General features: G+C 39.6%; 2 protein-coding genes across 3 annotated transcripts; one reads left to right on the top strand and one right to left on the bottom strand.

Annotated features, from left to right (window-relative positions):
• Positions 1 to 3,350: 3,350 nt before the first annotated feature.
• On the bottom strand, positions 3,351 to 6,894 carry adat2 (adenosine deaminase tRNA specific 2). 2 transcript variants are annotated; one of them, XM_086265073.1, is made up of 7 exons: positions 6,786 to 6,894; positions 6,614 to 6,717; positions 5,252 to 5,356; positions 4,057 to 4,207; positions 3,866 to 3,972; positions 3,601 to 3,673; positions 3,351 to 3,447 (listed from the first exon to the last, which is right to left on the bottom strand). In XM_086265073.1, the coding sequence occupies exons 2-7, from the start codon at positions 6,707 to 6,709 to the stop codon at positions 3,419 to 3,421; spliced, it is 561 nt and encodes a 186-aa protein (XP_086121199.1). In that variant the 5' UTR covers positions 6,710 to 6,717; positions 6,786 to 6,894; the 3' UTR covers positions 3,351 to 3,418. The 2 variants fall into 2 exon arrangements, with proteins under 2 accessions (XP_086121199.1, XP_086121200.1); XM_086265074.1 differs by having other exon boundaries at positions 3,601 to 3,663; positions 6,614 to 6,860.
• A 468-nt stretch (positions 6,895 to 7,362) lies between these two features.
• On the top strand, positions 7,363 to 16,038 carry pex3 (peroxisomal biogenesis factor 3). Its single transcript, XM_086265072.1, has 12 exons — positions 7,363 to 7,581; positions 8,958 to 9,089; positions 9,182 to 9,263; positions 9,486 to 9,529; positions 9,688 to 9,809; positions 10,723 to 10,789; positions 10,891 to 10,945; positions 11,138 to 11,276; positions 11,364 to 11,434; positions 11,526 to 11,648; positions 12,603 to 12,699; positions 13,328 to 16,038. The coding sequence occupies exons 1-12, from the start codon at positions 7,509 to 7,511 to the stop codon at positions 13,409 to 13,411; spliced, it is 1,089 nt and encodes a 362-aa protein (XP_086121198.1). The 5' UTR covers positions 7,363 to 7,508; the 3' UTR covers positions 13,412 to 16,038.
• The last annotated feature ends 1,055 nt before the right edge of the window (positions 16,039 to 17,093 follow it).

Here is a 17,093-nt window from a genome sequence, read left to right as displayed (position 1 = left end):
GATGTGACAAAGAAAACAGACAGTTAGGACCATAAAGACCATAAAGTAAATATATGCAGACTGATTGAAACATATTTGACTTAAAAGAATTTGCAAAACAAAGCAGAGGCAGAAGCTAAGATGCCTCCCCCTCTGTGCTGAGCAGAAAGGTGGAGCACGACCCTTTTAGTTCGATTTCTTTAGACTGCAAAGGTTAAAATTGTGAACCCACAAAAAACACATCAATGCAACACTTCCTGTCAGCAGCTAAGCTCCCCCCGCATCTGCGTCCTCCTTGAACACAAACACACCTCTTCTCTTGTGACAGTAATATAATAAAAACACCTTTACACAACGTGACATCTCGTATTACACAGCTTTTTCCTTTTTTTGGTGTTCTCCATTGTGTGTGTGTGTGTGTGTGTAGAAGTGTGGTTGTGTGAGACTCCTCTCGCTGTCGTTTTGGAAAGGAGAGTTTGACACAACACACTCTGTTCATTAGCGCCTCGCAGCCAACCCTGCACTGCTCTGTGTGTGTGTGTGCGCGCTGTCTCTTCATTAACACATCAACTCCTCCACTCTGAGGTGACACATTAAAACATTCTCGAATATTCTGCTCTGCATGTATTAGCATATATTTACATGCTAACGAGAAGAGAGGAGCTGGACTGAGGCACGTGTTTCACGTGAATACAAAGAACTGTGTATCTGATATATCTGATGTATCTGTGAGCTCACTGTCCTCAGGAAAACGGGTTCATGAGAAAACCTACGCGGCTTTAAATTCTCAGCTGCTTCTTGTGATGATTTTAGTAAACAAAAAATATTGTGGGAACGTGTGCATGTATTTTACAAGTTTGTAATAAAAGGAACGAAAAAGTGGAAGTGGGAAAATAAAAAAAAACCCTGTATGATAGAAGAGATAGTAAGGGGGAATGAAGGGGAAAGTGAACAAGGTCATAAAAGGAAGTGGAAAAACGCTGAAGTAAATTAACTGGTGAGGAACTGCTAACACAAGAAAGAAAAAGGAAGAAGGCAGTTTAAAACATCACACCATCTAAGATCACAGACTGTAAATGAAAGACAACACGTGAACGTGCCAGAAACCTGTACTCTTTCTAACGACCAGCAGGAGGCGACACCAACATTTGCACAAAATTAGATTCTATAGAACAGCCAAACTTTAGTTGTGACTCTTGATGAAAACTTCATTCGCCATTAACTGCTTTAATTTTCAAGTTAAGTTCAATTCCAACTAATGACAAGCTCAGCAATAAAAACAGGTGAGAAGAGGAATGATAATGGCACATAAGTATTTTCAAATCCCACTGCCGTGTTTGATTAGTTCAATTTCCTTCTAAAAGTGTAATATTTAAGTCAATTTTAAGCTGAAATACAGAAAGTATTGGGATTAGTTCCCATATCAGTATCCCAACTGATATGGGAACTAATCCTAATGGATTTGATCCTGTAGAAGACTGAAAGCATTTTATTCACCCTATAAAAGGCATCTTATCACAGAAGTGTATCCTACAGGATTCATTTGTAGGTCAGCAGCAAAGCTTTCATAGGTGTAACTTTCATATAAATATATATAAATATAAATACAGTTTTTTTGTGCAGCGTAGCCTACCTGGATTATGTGTAGGAGGGAAAAATGAAGCCAATGTGGAAGTGTGGCGATAGCTGTGAATGCAAAAAATAAAAACAAAACAAAACTTCCAGGCCTGTAAGAGTCTGTGGAAAAACAGCTTTCTGACTTCACCCCCGTAAATACTTTCCTGCTGAGTTTATTGGCTCAGTCACTCATTTTTAGTCATATAGGCTAAAAAAGTTAAAGCTGTTTAGAAAATGATTCTTGTGTTTTAAAATGAAGGATTGGCGGTAGTATCAAAATGATATACTCATTGGCTAATGAGATGTCAGTAATTAGACAATTAGCGTCCAGTTTAACAATTAGGGCCTCCTTCGTCACGTCTAAGAAATCTTAAAGTTTCAAAACAGCACATCAGAAAGCCATGTGTAGTATATGGGGGAAAAACAAACTAACTAACATTATGGAATATTAGACTATTGATGTGCGATAGCCGTCTGCTAAGCATCACTGCTAAAGCTTATAACTCTTATTATCTAAAGAGAGTCGCTGATCTGAACGTCACATTTATGCTTTTGGTGCATTTTTAATGGAATTACTATGTAACAAATAACATGAACTGCTTTGAGCTTCAATAAGTTTGTGCTTCAGTTTTGGTGATTAAAATGTAGCACTTAGTGCTAATTAGCAGGTGTATTATATGCAGCTTGATCGTGTTAGCACAATGTTATTCTGTTTCATCATTATTATTATTTTATTATGCAGTGACATAAAAGAACTTTCTACTTTAAGATAGCAAAAAATGAGAATGGCAAATTAAAAAAGTAAAAAGCAGAAAAAGGACGGAAAGCAGAAGAAAGTTAAGACAAAAAACTACTTTTCCAAAATTATGGAAAAGAAGGGGAGTGGGAAATTAACAAATAAAAGGACGGAAATGGAGAAGGAAGGAAGGAAGTTATCAGCCACAAAAAGGAAGGAAGGAGACAGGAAGGAAGTGGTGACAACCTTGAAAAGACAAAGAGCAAAAGAAAGTGCAAAAAAGTTTAAATTCCATCAATCCCTTTTTTGAGCCAGGGGGAGGAATAAAAACAGCAGGACACATGACACAGACACACATACCCAGCAACGCACACACAGACACTGTCAATACAACCTAACTGCTAATGCTACCAACTGACACACCACAGAGTGTGTGTGTGTCTGAGAGGAAGTGAAACGAGCTGAATTGTGTCAGCATGTGTGTTTCTCTTATACGAGCAGCTGTGAAGGTCACTCCCGTTGAGAAGCGCTCTCAGGCACACTTCCTTAGTTTCTCACACTGCCTGACTCGTTCTCGGAAAAATATCACAGGAAGTGGTATGCATCACATTTAGAGCTGAAGCAGGCCAAGAGTGTGCTTCTGAACGATACAAATCAATACGCAAGACGGAGAAAAGAGCGTGTAAAGTTCACCCACACAACATCCAGTGAAGATTTGCCTCCTCTTTCCTAAAAATTATTTCTTATTGACATTCTTGAGCCTTTACTTTTGGAAAATATCATAAATTTCTTTTAAATATAGTATTTATTAGTCCAAAGACTATAGTTTTATTTCTTCTATGTGGAGGTTCAGTGACAGGAAGACCGCTGGTCTATAGCGCCCTCTGGTGGCAGTCTGCATGAACAGAAACACTAATGCTAAATTCTAACTGTAAATAAGATGTCCTTTATTAAGGTCATATTAATAGGTAAAGAAAAGGTTAGACAAATAGTAAAAAAAAAAAGCAATAGACAAAAATGTATGTAAAATATAATTTAATTAATAATATTATAAAAAAATCCTTGTAATAGGATGTTTCTTGGAGATCACTCCTTCCTTGTTTTGGGTTTGGGGGCTGAAACAGACAGAAAGTTTAACACTGTGAGAAAAGAAGAGAAGGAATAATAGTGTAAAAAAAGCAACAGTAAAGTATGAAAATATAAAACATTTTGATAATGGAGCATGAGGAGGAGAAAAAAAAGACATGCAGAGTGGTTTTGTTTTTCACCATTTGGATTCTGCTGTTTGTAGAAAGTCTTCAGCATGTCTACGGCTTCCTCTGCTCTGTGACCTGAAATACACTGAACACACACACACATATAATACACACTGCACCACACAAGGACTTTACATTCATGTAACTCTTGAACATCCCATTCAGAAAAGGAGCTGATCTGCTTGCCTAAAGATTTCTGAACTCAGCTGCAGGAAGCACAAACTACTCCACAAACATGCAGGCGGAATCCAGAAAGACATCAGGAGCAAACACTGACCTTGAACTGGGTCCCAGTGTGAGGCAGGTCTGCAGAGGAGACATCCAGGACTGAGCCGCAGCCTCCGAAACGCTCGTTCCTGCAGCCATACACGATCACGGGGATGTCTGACAGCTGGTAAAGGAACAACAACTGAATCCCAACACACACACACACACACACACACTAGCAGAGAGGTGAGGCGAGGATACTGAGGAGGCGCAGCGCTGCAGCACACATTATGCATGGCTCCACGGTGACGTACAGCGCTATCCGCTCGCACACGCTCTTCACGTCCAAGCTGCTTTGCCAACACCAGTCCAGGACCTGATCCAGAGCGACCATCTCAGCGTGCCGAGTGGCCTGAAAAAACCCACCACGCACAAAGAAACGTATGCAAACCTCAGGTATCGTGTTGACGCTCAGGTATTTGTTCCTCTACTTCATTAAACAGCTGATTGAAACTCTGATATATCCCATCATACTGATGCTCAAAAGCCAATGGCGAGTGTGACCCTTAGAGTGGCTTTAAATTGATTTGGTTGCAGTTTTTAAACAGAGGTTCAGCCCTGAAACTTTCAAAACTTACAAAAGACTCTTTGTAATTTAATGAGATGGGCTGAAATCATTAAACAAAAAAGCACAGCTGATTCTGTGGAGGTCAGGTGGGAACTTTTTGCACTTCGGTCCAGATAAGGTGACGCTTTAACTCTGAATTTCTTCAGCAGTAAAAACACTTTTTGATACCATCTCTCTTTGCACTCAAATGTAAAGCTGAAAGGATTTCCTGTACCTGTATGGACTTTAAAAATAATGCTATTCAGACTTTAAGACAAAAATGACCCAAGCAACCAAATAAAAGGAGCAAAGTGTTTTCCCTTTTGCTCATCTTTCATCAGACATGATGCAGGGACAGCGGGGACTTTTCCTTAGTTTGAGCCACATTTACTTGGAAGGAAAACTGTTCACACCATGAAAGGATTTTCTCAGTTATGGGCTCTCACTCCACACGCCGCAGAGGACTCACTATTGCAGAGTCACCGGCTTACTTAAGGACAAATATTGATCAGTGATTGATCTGACACTCGCAGATTACAGAAACTAATTAGGTCGGTCAAAGCAAACTACACAGTGGGGGATTACTGTACAGAGACCATCAACCCAGACCCTCTGGGACCTGTTTGTTCAATAGTTTGAACAGATAATTGTTCAAACTATTGAACTTGTTACATTTTAATATACCAATATATTATTTCTTCTTCTCCTCACCAATAGTTAATGTATCAGTTCTATAATTTATTCATTTTGCTTTGTCTTAGTTGTTGACTTATGAGTTTTGAAAGAAGACCACTCATACATACATCTCCATTTGCAGAGACAAATAACTGTGCTGTACACTTTGCCTACATTTTTAGTCTCATTGACTTCATTCCTTCCCTTCCCCACAACTTCGTCTTTGTAGACCATGAGACATCCGACAGGCACCTCTCCATTCTCCAGAGCTTCTTTCGCCTGCAGCAACACATTTAAAAAGGCAGTTAACAGGAAGCAACTAAAGATGGAAAATTGGTTAGTGTTAAGAAGAACTTCAGAAGAGAAAAATCCCCAATACACCTGTGCACAGATCTCTGGCTGCAGCTCACAGCTTTGAGAGCGTGGTGTCTTTAGGGTTCTCTAGATTAAACTTTTAGACATTTCTTAATATCATAAAGGAGGCACATGAAATTATTTTTAACATTATACACTAATTATTAAGGATTTAGGGATTATAATAGTGGATCATCTGCCTCCTGCCATCTCTATCATCCTCCTCTGCCATACTAACCCTTCTTTCACTACATCCATGAACCTCCTCTGTGGCCTTGCCTGGCAACTCTGCATTCAACACCCTTTATCCAGTAAATGTTCTGCACATGTCCAAACCAACTCAGCCTTGCCTCTTTATCTCCAAATACTTAAGCTTTCCCTCTGATTTCTAATCTTGTGCATCCTGCTCACTGCAACTGAAAATCTGAGCATCTTCAGCTCGGCCTCCTGTATTTTTCTCAGTGCCACATCTCCAAACCATCACAGCAGGTCTCACTACCATCACCTTCACTTTTACTCTTGCTGCTGACCTTCTGTCAACAATCACCCCTGACACTCGTCTCCACCTGCTCCATCCTGGCTGTACTCTCTTCTTCATCTCTCTTGTGCACTGTCTGTTGCTTGGGATGGTTGACCTCAGGTATTTATACTCGTCTACCTTGACTATTACACCTATCTCGTTCTCATTCACACACAGATTTTCTCTGATTTTCATTACACTCTCTTCCACCTGTTTACTACAGATCACAGTGCTATCTACAAACATCCACGAGGTTCACGGAGACACCTGTGTGACCACATCTGACAAATGTTTACATTATTTATTATTTACTATTATAAAGAAACTTTTTTCCAGCTGTATATAATATCACTACTTAATCCCTAAACATGATCAGAGCCTGGATAAACAGCAGAAAAAGGGCATCAGAGGGCTATAACAGAAAAACTGAAATACAAATAAAGACATCTAAGTAGCATTACTATATAAAATTATCTAGAAAAATAACCAATACCTCAATCAATACAATAAGGCAAATAAAAAATAGAAACTTCGTAGTTCACATACCGAGTAGTTTAAATGAAAATTAAATAATTACTTTAAAACTGCAAATTTTACAAAACAAACAAAGTCGTCGTGACTCGGCTGAAGAGTTAACGGAGTGATTAAAAACACGAGCTCACCATGTCAAAAGCTCTGGCCATCCACCTCTCAATTTCCTCTTCACTCGGACAGAACAGCTCCACAGACTCTTCTTTACTACCCTCCTCTGTTCCCATTTCAACTGCTGTGACCAAAACTCAATATAAAAAAGCTGCATATAATACACCTGCTAATTTTTAATTCCTGTTTTACCCGTAGCCACGCCGATGTAACGAACTCACACCGGTGGGGGGAAGATAATATTGGACGGACCACTCGCTGCACCTGCGCTCCACGCTCGTTCTGGTCTAATGACGTCAAGTTGATGACTATTGTGGAGGGATCTAAACCGGATGTTATCGATTTTACCCCCAAAAATAAAAGAACAAAATTTTTTTAGTTTATACAGGGAGAAACTAAATTTTTAGGGCTCGATACGATTCGCTTATAAGATTAAAAAAAATCTATTGTGTTTTACTTCAGAGACCAGTCTGACGATGGTGACAAACTAGTGTCCCAAAACTATCTATATATTAGATATTCATTTTTTGTTTTCGTCAAATTTTGAAATATTTTATTTTAAAATTTGTGTATCAGTTTTGCAAAGCTTGTATGTGCATTGGTATATTGCATTGTATTGTATATTTTAAAAGCATTTAAAAATATTAAGTGTTTTTTCCTTGCCTAAATAAATAAGAATGTTTCCAGGAGCCTTGTTGCAGACACAAAGTCACTTTATGACTACTGTAGTTCGACTTGTGGTTTTATTTTGACATAAATAACCGGAAGTCATTACAATAGTTACCATGACCAAAGTACTTTGGCACTTTTGAGAGTTAGCAAGCTGCTATCCGAAACATGTCCGTAAAATAGTAAGAAAGAATTTAGAAATAGAGTTTTTGTTGTTTTAGTTGGTGGCCCTCTCTCTGTCCGAGGATGTTTTCGTCTGCGTGGAATTTTATAAAACGCCATAAAAAGAAATTTATTTTCACCGGAGCTCTAATTGGAGGTAAGTCATGTTCCTGTTAGCCGCCGTGCTAATGCAAGACTGCAGCAACACGCCAGACTCCGCAGAACAGCCTTTAGACTGGGCTTTTTATCCCCCTGTAAAATAAAGACGGAAGAAATGCACGCTAACCCATATTTCAAAAGCATAAAGAAAGAATGGTATTTGGTTTATTCGGAATTTGTTTTCTCCATCGTGCCGTAGAATATTTAGTGAAACTACCCTGTTTTTTTTAACAACCCACAAGGTGTGTTTGCATTGAAAATACCTTTTTAGGAAACCAGTTAGTTTCACCGAAATTAACACTGCTTTATGTGGTAGTTGATTACTAAGTTAAATACTATTCATTGGAGTTCTTACTGTGTATTTTATTTGGGGCTCTTTAAATAGCCAACAAATGAATGAAGTTTGGTGTAGCTGTTCATTATTCGTGTTTAAAATTAAGTAAGTGTACGCTGACCTCCACATAACTGCTGGCCTTTTATCTCACGTGGCATTATGGAAAATTCAGTGTCACTTACCATATTAATTGATAAGCTATAGCATCTGCAGCAAGTCGTAACATATGCACACATTTGTAAGTGGGATCCGGTGGCTATTTGACTTTACTGGTTTAAAACTGAGTGGTAAATATGGGGGTGGGGGGGATCTTGGGCCCAACAACTTTTAACTTTGGAAAGAGGGTCAGCTAACTGATCTTGCAGTAAATGGTACATCTTAGAGGTAATACCTTTACCAAAGGGTGATCTTGAAAGCAGTGCTTCCACAGGGCTGCCTGCAGGACAACTCATGGGGCTTTCCAGCCATTTTGATAAAGAACTGCGCATTTGGACATATCTCCAGAATTGATTGCACTGCAAATTCTATAGCTTAACAATCTGATCGAAGCTCAGGAAATGTTTGGTTCTGCGATCAAATAAATGTGATACATAGAGGATGCCTGCCTTACGCCACTGTAGCCAGTCAACCTGTGACCCACCAATTAAAATTCTTTCCCCATAAAGGTGCTAAAGGTGATTTAATGAAGTCCCAATGGCTCGTCCTATGTAATTTGCACCATAATGTTTTCACAGTTACAATTATTGGATGGTTAGGTTTAGGGAATATACTTTTGAAAAACAGTGTTTATCCTTGCACTGGAGAAACTTGGAGAATCCATTTCAAGTCTCATTTCAGCTGTTACATTTTACACAGTGATTCAACACCTTTAATTTGTCACAAGTCTGTAAATCTGCTACTTAAAGTACAGCCCTCTGGTATTATTCCATGTCATAAATATCTGCAGGGCAAATCCTGGTTAGCTTTTGCATCGTACCAAAGCCAAGGATAGTTTTCTGCATTTGATGTGACCTCATTGTGCTCTCTGCGTCCCTCCTCAGGCGTATACCTTCTAGGTAAATATGCCCAGAAGAAGTTCAGTGAGATCCAAGAGAGGGAGGCTACAGAGTACATTGCTCAGGCCAGAAGACAGTTCCACTTCGAGAGCAACCAGAGGACCTGCAACATGACTGGTAATTATTTTACACTTGACCTGGTTATGACTAACAGTTGACAGAAAAAGGTGAGGACCAACACTACAGTGAAAGTTTTAAATGTGTTGCAGTGCTGTCCATGCTCCCAGCGCTCAAAGAAGCCATCGTCACGCAACTCAACTCAGAAAGTCTCACAACACTACTCAAGTCCAAGTGAGGAAAAAGCTTCTTTAACTTGGTCAAACAGTAGTAGTACACAAGTTTATTGTTTAAGGCTACATTTTTCTTTTGTTTGTTATTTTATGCTGATTATTACAGTTGTTGATTTTATTCTTGAGGAAAACATTAAATTTTGAAATTAGCACAAGTTCATGTAGTGAAATAAATGTGTACAGTGGCTGACAACCATTTCCCTCATTCCCATCTACTTTACAGACCGGCTAATAAACTGGAGATCTGGGAAGATTTAAAGATCATCAGTAAGTGTTTTTCAGTTCAGATGTCCCTGAGTGTATCTGAGTAAAATCTAAATGCCTCTAAATAATCTAATAATAATAAATAATAATTGACTTATTGGATTTAAAAACAAACACAAGAAAACTTAAAATATGATAACAGAACTTGTCGTTCCGTTCAGGTTTTACACGCACAGTTGTGGCGGTGTACAGCACCTGTATGCTGGTGGTTTTACTGAGAGTCCAGCTGAACATCATTGGAGGATACCTGTACCTGGATAACTCAGTGGGAAAGAGCACAACGGTGAGGAGCACAGTGACTCCTAGAACTGATTGACTGTGTGTAAAATGATCAGCTGCAGCTCACTGTGTCAGGAGTTTTGGAAACTGTTTGGAAAGAGAGATACATATTAGACAGGTTAAATATCGGTCTGATAATATTTATCCATGATCATAAAAAATACACCTTTTAAACATTACCTGGTTTCCCCAAAAAAGCCCTGACCTGTTGTGAACCTCTCGGGCTGTCCTGCAGTTTCTGCCACACTGAGGTGATGAATTGTGGGGTGGTTTGTCTGTTGGAGAGTTTGGAGCTCAGGGCAAAGCCTTGGGTTCTTTGTCATGCTCCATACATGTCCACTGGCAGGGTGGACATTGTTTGGGTGGGTGGTACATGTCAGAAAATATTTCCCACATCTGTCAGTGATATGAGAATGTGAGAATGCCCATTTCTGACCTGCTAGTTCCCAGTTTGTGTCCAGTTATGCTGATTTGTGTCAGTCTGAGAGTAAGACGGGTAATATTTTGGTGTACCCACAGCTAGGAAATACTCATCCTGTGTACTGACTCCTGCACCAGAAACCTGTTTCCTGTTGTAAAATGAAAGATTATCTAAGGTTTGTGTGAAAATGTTTGAATCGATATCCACATATGCCAGGACCCAAGGTTTCCCTGACGAACATGTTAACAGGTTAATTTGATTCCCCAGTAAAACTGGTGAAGCTTTTCGGTGCAGTGTAACACATGGATGTGATTAAAGAGAGCAGCACAGCAGTGCTTTTTGCCTGAACTGAATAACATAGAAGAGAATACGTTAAAGATTTAATTAATGACCTGTTGATTAAAATAAGCTTAGATTGGCTCAAAAAATCTCTGCCTGTTTAAAGCTGAGGTGAATATTATTCAGGAGTGTGTCTGTGTTGTGTGTCTGCTTGCAGACCCCTCTTGCCCCCCCAGACGTCCAGCAGCAGTACTTGTCAAGTATCCAGCACCTACTGGGAGACGGTATAGCACTGACACAAAAGCATAAACCTGTAAAATCCTTGTTTCCATCTGTCAGTGCAGGACTCTTGTAGTAACAGACTTCTGTCTCTGTCTCACACTAGGTTTGGCAGAGCTGATAACGGTAGTGAAGAAGGCGGTACAGAGCTCACTGGGAAGGTGATCTGCAACAATTATTCTCTTCATTATCCATCAGTGATCTATAAAGCAACAGAACAAGTTATTAACAACGTAGCTTAGGCTGGTAAAAACAATGTGGAACAAATTCTTTGTATTGATCTTTGTTGTGCATCTTTTAAATTAAAAAAATCAATCATCAAAACATCAACGTGGTTTATTTCTCATCTCCAGCGTGTCTCTGAAGGAGACCTGGTCTCTGCTGGAGCTGGAGCAGCAGCTGAACTGGATCAGAGCGGAGGTGGAGGCCAGCTCGAGGCGGTCTCTGTCCTGGTACCTGCTTGCAGATGACGAGAACGTGCTGGCCGATCAGGTGACTGCTCAAAGCAGATTTACACTGCCGTTCACGGGAAAACCCCATTACAGAGTCTTACAGATCTCTTTTCTTCTGCTCCTGTAGGCGTGCGGGCTCACAGAGAATGACATTATGACCATAAAGCTGCTTAACGAGACTAGAGACATGCTGGATAGGTAAATGACACACCTGTCTGTAGGTATGCTTTAACAAGATTGTTTGTGCTCCTGTGAAAGGTGAATTTCTGCTTTTTGTGTCTGACTTCAGTCCAGACTTCACCACTGTCCTCAAAGTCTGTCTGAACCGAGGTTTCTCCCGTCTCTGTGACAACCTGGCCGAGTTCTTCCGCCCGCCTCCAAGTGACTCTGCCCCCAGCTGTGCACCTGATAGGTAAGCCATAGACACCTGTTTTATTTATTTGTTTTACTGCTATCATTTGCATTTGAAACATGGAGAAATCTTATTAAATCCCTACATATGTGATAGCAGCTGGAGATATTATTATTCTGTCACTGGAGTTTGGTGACCTGAGGGTTACACTATGAACAAATTTCAATAACGCCGGGCTTTCTTTGGCTTCGTTGGCTTGACAACTGCTTCATTCTGCTCACATAAAACGGGGCACTTCATATTCTTCCACACAAAATAATCCCTATGTGTCCTGCATTCGAGCAGCTGCAGTTCCAGCAGTGTTAAACAGACCAAGCAGCAGATTACCATCAAATATTAAGACATTTATACAATTTCATTCCTGTGAATGTCCCTCCAGCAGAGAATCGATATTGCATTTAAAATGTGCTGCGAGTATAAGAATAAGAAAATGTGGGCCCTCCTGGCGATTTTAAACTAAACCTCTGAGCATAACCTGCTCCTCACCAGGGCATATATTAAGTATGGGTTGACGCAGTGATTTAGACAGGTAACCAGAGAGCCAGTTTCACAAGCTGAAACTGAAAATGCACAAATGATTTAGAAGATTTTAACATTCAAGTCAGGTCTCAGACGTGTACTTCGGTAGTTCTTTTTAAGCTTTTCCTTTTGGAATTCCAAAATGGACATTAATATAGTCCTACCTGTTCAGGAGGACTACATTAACATCTAATGTGCTTCGGTTGTTTGGGGTTGTTAGATATGATTCTGTTTAGGTCGTGATCACTCCTCGGTTTTGTCTGAACATAAATACCGGCCATGTGTAATGTAATGTAAAACACACTCCTTATACACATATTAAGTGTTATGAGGTGGGTGGGGGGTTTTTTTTGTCCTTGTTATTTCCCAGCAAACATTAGCATGAAGTGGGCATTACCTTAACTTTGCTGTCTTTTTCTGTGTTTGTGTGTTCAGTCTGTCTGCAGTCAGTCTGCCGCTGGCAAAGATCATCCCCATCATCAACGGTCAGATCAACACCATCTGCAGTGAGACCCCCAGTCACTTTGTTCAGGTAACATCGAACACCAGACGGTGGAGTGAACTATCAGAGTGATGTGCAGTATGGCAAACAGCCAGATTCAGGGTGAAACAGTTGGAACAGGCAGCTGCTGTGGCTGTTAGTTATCTGTCAATCGGTCATTGTCCACACCGTTTGCTTTTTGATTTTCTTTACTGTTGGGAGCGTAATGTTCAAACATGTTCCAATCTGCTGACAGGTGCAGCTCTCATTTCAGAATACACATGTTAATGAGTTCTAGAGAATCACTGTCAGATTGGTTATGAAATCTTTAATCTTGCACGATCCGTTTCACTTTCTTTAATGTGTTTCAAACAGTCTTAGATTATTTTATTCTTATTCATCTGCACGTTTGGGCTCTTTATCAAACCTTTATTTTGATTGAAATTATTTAAGAGGATTGTCTGAGTATATATAAATTTTTTTTATTTCCAAAAAAGTTAGGATTTGTGTAACATGTAAATAAAACCAAATCATTTATATCCTTTACTTAATAAAAAAATTGTACAAAGACAACATATCGCATTGTTTAACTGAGAGATTTGTTTATTTTCACTTTTATTTTCTTACAAACTTGGTTGTATGTTAATCAAACATGTTTAAATCTGTGCGATCTCTGCAGGAGCTGCTGATGAACGACCAGGTGAAGGAGTTTGCAGCCAATGTCTACGAGACCTTCAGCACGCCGCAGGAGCTGCAGAAGTAATTGTCTGGATTGGACGAGATGAGGAGGAGAAGCAGAGGGAGGATTCGAGAGGAAGAAGAGTGGAGATTATTAAAGTCCTGGATTGTCAGCTCCTCCTGAGACACTTTTCCTCCTCAGCATCTCGCAAACTTCTCACTCCGTGATTTGTGGCCACGGCAGGACAGCAGGGGTGTTCAAGCTCAGCGCCGTGATGAATTACCAAACGGGAGGAGGAAGATGAGACCTCCACTGAGTCTTTAGTCAGAGCAGAGCCTGCAGTCAACTTTAGGACCATTGCTGCTTGGGAACTGGAGTCCCATTTAACCCAGTAAGGTGGCTTTTGTTTGCTCTGCACCTCAGCTGTGTGTTTGAAGATCAGAAGAGTTTACAGTGTGTTTCTCTTTTTCTGTTCAAACTTCTGTAGTGGCCTGTTTGTAAGATAGGTCAGGTGTGGACACATTTCTGTTATTAATCAGTATTTTTTTATTGTGGGGTTGCTGAAGCAGATGGTGTTTTCAGAATATTTCAACTTAAACTTGGATGAAGAAGCTAATGAAAATGTCATGGATAGTTAAATCTGTATGTTTGTTTTCATTCTGGGAGTGTCACATGGTGATGGAATGAGAGTAAATGACCCATTTTTAGAGCTCTACAAACATTGGGAGGTTTGAAGGGTGCTGATGGCGTGAGGTCTCTGGTCACAGGTTGATCAGTCAGTGCACAGTGGTTTGTGTCACCTTTGGACCTTTTTTCACATGTTTTCACTCCTATTTACTGGTTGAGTTTGGGCACTAAAATTCATTCGGCTGGTCTTAGGAAAAGACGTGGTGGTTTGGGTTGAAATGGGGCGCTCCACAACAGGATATGTGTGAAGCATGACAGGCTGGGAGTGACAGTCGTATGTCACCAATGCTGTAATCCAGTGTATATAGCTACGGAAAGAGACAGTGTGCATAGCTGAGACATGCCAATGGCGTTGTCTTTCATCCTGGAAACACCCAGTGTAGTTAACTGTTTTTTTTTATTTTTTATTTTTATTTTTTTATATGGAGCTATAAATTACATAAAGACTTCATTGAATTTTAATCTGTTTTCATGCTACAGATCTGTTTTGGAGGCTCTTTTAACTCTAACTTCTGCAGTTCCTTTGTTGTCCAGAAGGTGTCACACTTCTTCAACTGTTTATATGCTTATTTCCAACTTTTAGCTTCACATGAAGTTGCTTCCCCTGTTTTGAAGTTATTGGTATAATATTCTGGTCTTTGTGAAAATGCAGCATCATTTTATTTAAATGGCACAGATATTTTTCTCATTAATTTCAAGTTAATGTTATTTTTGGTGCAAAATCTTTCTAATCTTTCCCATTTTTCTTATGCTCATGTATTTGACCACTTGGCTTTAGACTCATCTGTATAGACACAACAGGACTGTTATTCAAAGCCCAATCTTTCTCCTGTCGTCCTGCTGTGCTACATATTTTCACTCTCTGCCTACACATGCTACATCAGGCCCTTTTCTGAGACATGGGCGCATATCACTGCTTTATTTGTGCATACCTCTCACGGTGATGGAAAGAGCAGCAGTGTGTGCATTTGCAACAAGGGCAGACAAACCTTTGCACTCTTTGTGTGTTGTTTGCATTGTTTCTAGAAAAGTGTAACCCAACCTTTGAATGTTGGATGGTGTACCTACCCCTGGGCTGTCCTCTGAGAAAGAAACGTCTTTTGTATTTTTGAAACAGTAAAAATTCATCCGGTAAATCAGAAACTGAGTTTGTGAGATGAATTGTTTTATGAAATCGAACTCACAAGCAACTCACAAGGATGCACACTTGTATATGCCTTTCCGTTAGTATGGCAGCGTGTATGCAGTCTTGTTAAAATGAATACTAGTTAGGCGCTGGTATGATTGCAGTTTTACAAAGGAGCAGCCACTGTTTGCTTTTAGATGTGAAGCTGACACTGAGATGCCATCGGGTTGTGGGGAGGAAGAAGTGCATGTGCAAAAGAGTTTAAAAGAAATAGTCACACCTGATCAGCTGATCGTGTAGGTAGAACTGTGATAAATACTGCACTTTGAGCCCCTATGAGTCACTGAGAGGAATGAGATCGCAGAGAAGTCAGTGCCAGATTTCAGTTTTGAATTCTGTCTCCATCACAGTTTTCATATGATGTGTGATATGTTATGTCTCATCTGGCTTTGATTGCAAGAATTTACAACATCCAGCCAGGTGTATTCACTCTCATATCTGCTGCATAAAAATCTCTCCTCCTAAAAGTCTTAATTTAAGCAAAGTTGGGGATCACTTTTGATGACCTGAAATGCTCCTGCAGCTGTAATGGAGAAAAACTTAGTCGAGTCAGACTAAGTTTTCTAAGTCATCCCTTATAGTCGAGTCTGACTTTCCACTAATTGTTTGTCAAGGCAGATTTTTCACTTAGTTTCCTTCTCAGAAGATGAGGAAACATCAGGTGACAGTCCGACTAACTTAGTTCCTGGTTCCCGAGTTGCGTAATAAACGCAGCAGGGTGAGAATGTAAAACTCTGTATTTAATCACAGATGTTATGCCTTTTTGAAGCATAATGTCCTGAATGACAGCTGAAATGTATGTTTGTATCAATTTATTAAAGAGATAATACATATGACACGTGATTTCATATACTGTCTTTCTTTTGTGTATTTTTAAAGGTTCAAACTGGAAATTGTCATGGAGTTTTTGTGCCACTAGGGGGCACTCTACTGTGGGCTCTTATCATCCTCAGATAAGATCCCACATGTTGGAAAATGCTGGTATTGGAAAATGATCATTGTGGCTGTTAAAAATTGTGTCACTCTTGTGACGTATGAAAGGAATAAATAATCTTTTAATTACTTACTTTAGTGGAAAGATTTTCCTAAAATAGAAATAAAACATTTTGTAATCACAGTCACATTATTTTGTTTCCACTGTAGTCTTATGGATAGATTGAGACAGCCTCTTCGTGTGTGCTATTAAACGCCCAGCTCATTGCTTTCTTGCATTGCAAACCACGATAAGGCTGGCTGAACTTGCATTATGATGTGAAAAAAGTTGGTCACACTGAAAATTAAGACAAAAAGAGAAAGCAGATTAAATATTGTCATTATTATTATTCAGATGTAGTTTGTGGATTAACTTTTTCATCAGAGTTTAAATTTTTCTATTTGCCGACTTGATGTAATGTTGTCTGTATTTAGTTTGATAGAAGTGTAAGTTTACTCGCAGATCTGATGCAGTTTATTATGACCTGAAGGTTAAATCTGATCAGAGAAAGTTGAAGAGATTACAGCTCACATGCCCTCGAACATATCAAACCCATCATAAACGCTCCAGTTAAGCTTTAGAGTTTTGGAAAATCACAGTGTGGTTATAATGTGCAACTATTCCAACCAAAACGGAAAACACAAGACTAAAACCCTTTTCCACTAGTGCTCAATTTAGAACCAGTGCCATCGACTTCATCGACCACATTTTGTAGCACTGATTTGGTCTTACCGACCACTCAAAGTGACTTTATGGTTAGAATTCGATTTTTAATCTAGAGTCACACAGCATGTTATCTACTCCATAGTCAATTTAGAATAATTGGTTAACCTAACATGGACATGTTTGGCGTAAATCTATTCGGGTACAAGGGCAACATGCAAACTCCACATAGAAAGCAGAAAGGAACATCACTAACT

The sequence above is a fragment of the Aulonocara sp. 'chitande type north' Nkhata Bay genome, linkage group LG15, assembly GCF_057382095.1.
Source record: "Aulonocara sp. 'chitande type north' Nkhata Bay isolate Kocher_YH1m ecotype deep benthic linkage group LG15, A_spYH_male_GT1.1, whole genome shotgun sequence".
NCBI lineage: Eukaryota > Metazoa > Chordata > Actinopteri > Cichliformes > Cichlidae > Aulonocara > Aulonocara sp. 'chitande type north' Nkhata Bay.
This window is presented reverse-complemented; position numbering and strand designations above follow the sequence as displayed.

Excerpts from the sequence above, each read along its gene's own strand:
- pex3 (XM_086265072.1), top strand. The coding sequence starts at position 7,509 with ATGTTTTCGTCTGCGTGGAATTTTATAAAACGCCATAAAAAGAAATTT. Across the intron at positions 9,810-10,722 it reads CAGTGGGAAAGAGCACAACG|ACCCCTCTTGCCCCCCCAGA; the intron begins GTGAGGAGCACA and ends GTCTGCTTGCAG. Across the intron at positions 11,277-11,363 it reads AGAACGTGCTGGCCGATCAG|GCGTGCGGGCTCACAGAGAA; the intron begins GTGACTGCTCAA and ends CTGCTCCTGTAG.
- adat2 (XM_086265073.1), bottom strand. The coding sequence starts at position 6,709 with ATGGGAACAGAGGAGGGTAGTAAAGAAGAGTCTGTGGAGCTGTTCTGT. Across the intron at positions 5,357-6,613 it reads TGGCCAGAGCTTTTGACATG|GCGAAAGAAGCTCTGGAGAA; the intron begins GTGAGCTCGTGT and ends GTGTTGCTGCAG. Across the intron at positions 4,208-5,251 it reads AAGTCAATGAGACTAAAAAT|GCCACTCGGCACGCTGAGAT; the intron begins GTAGGCAAAGTG and ends GGGTTTTTTCAG.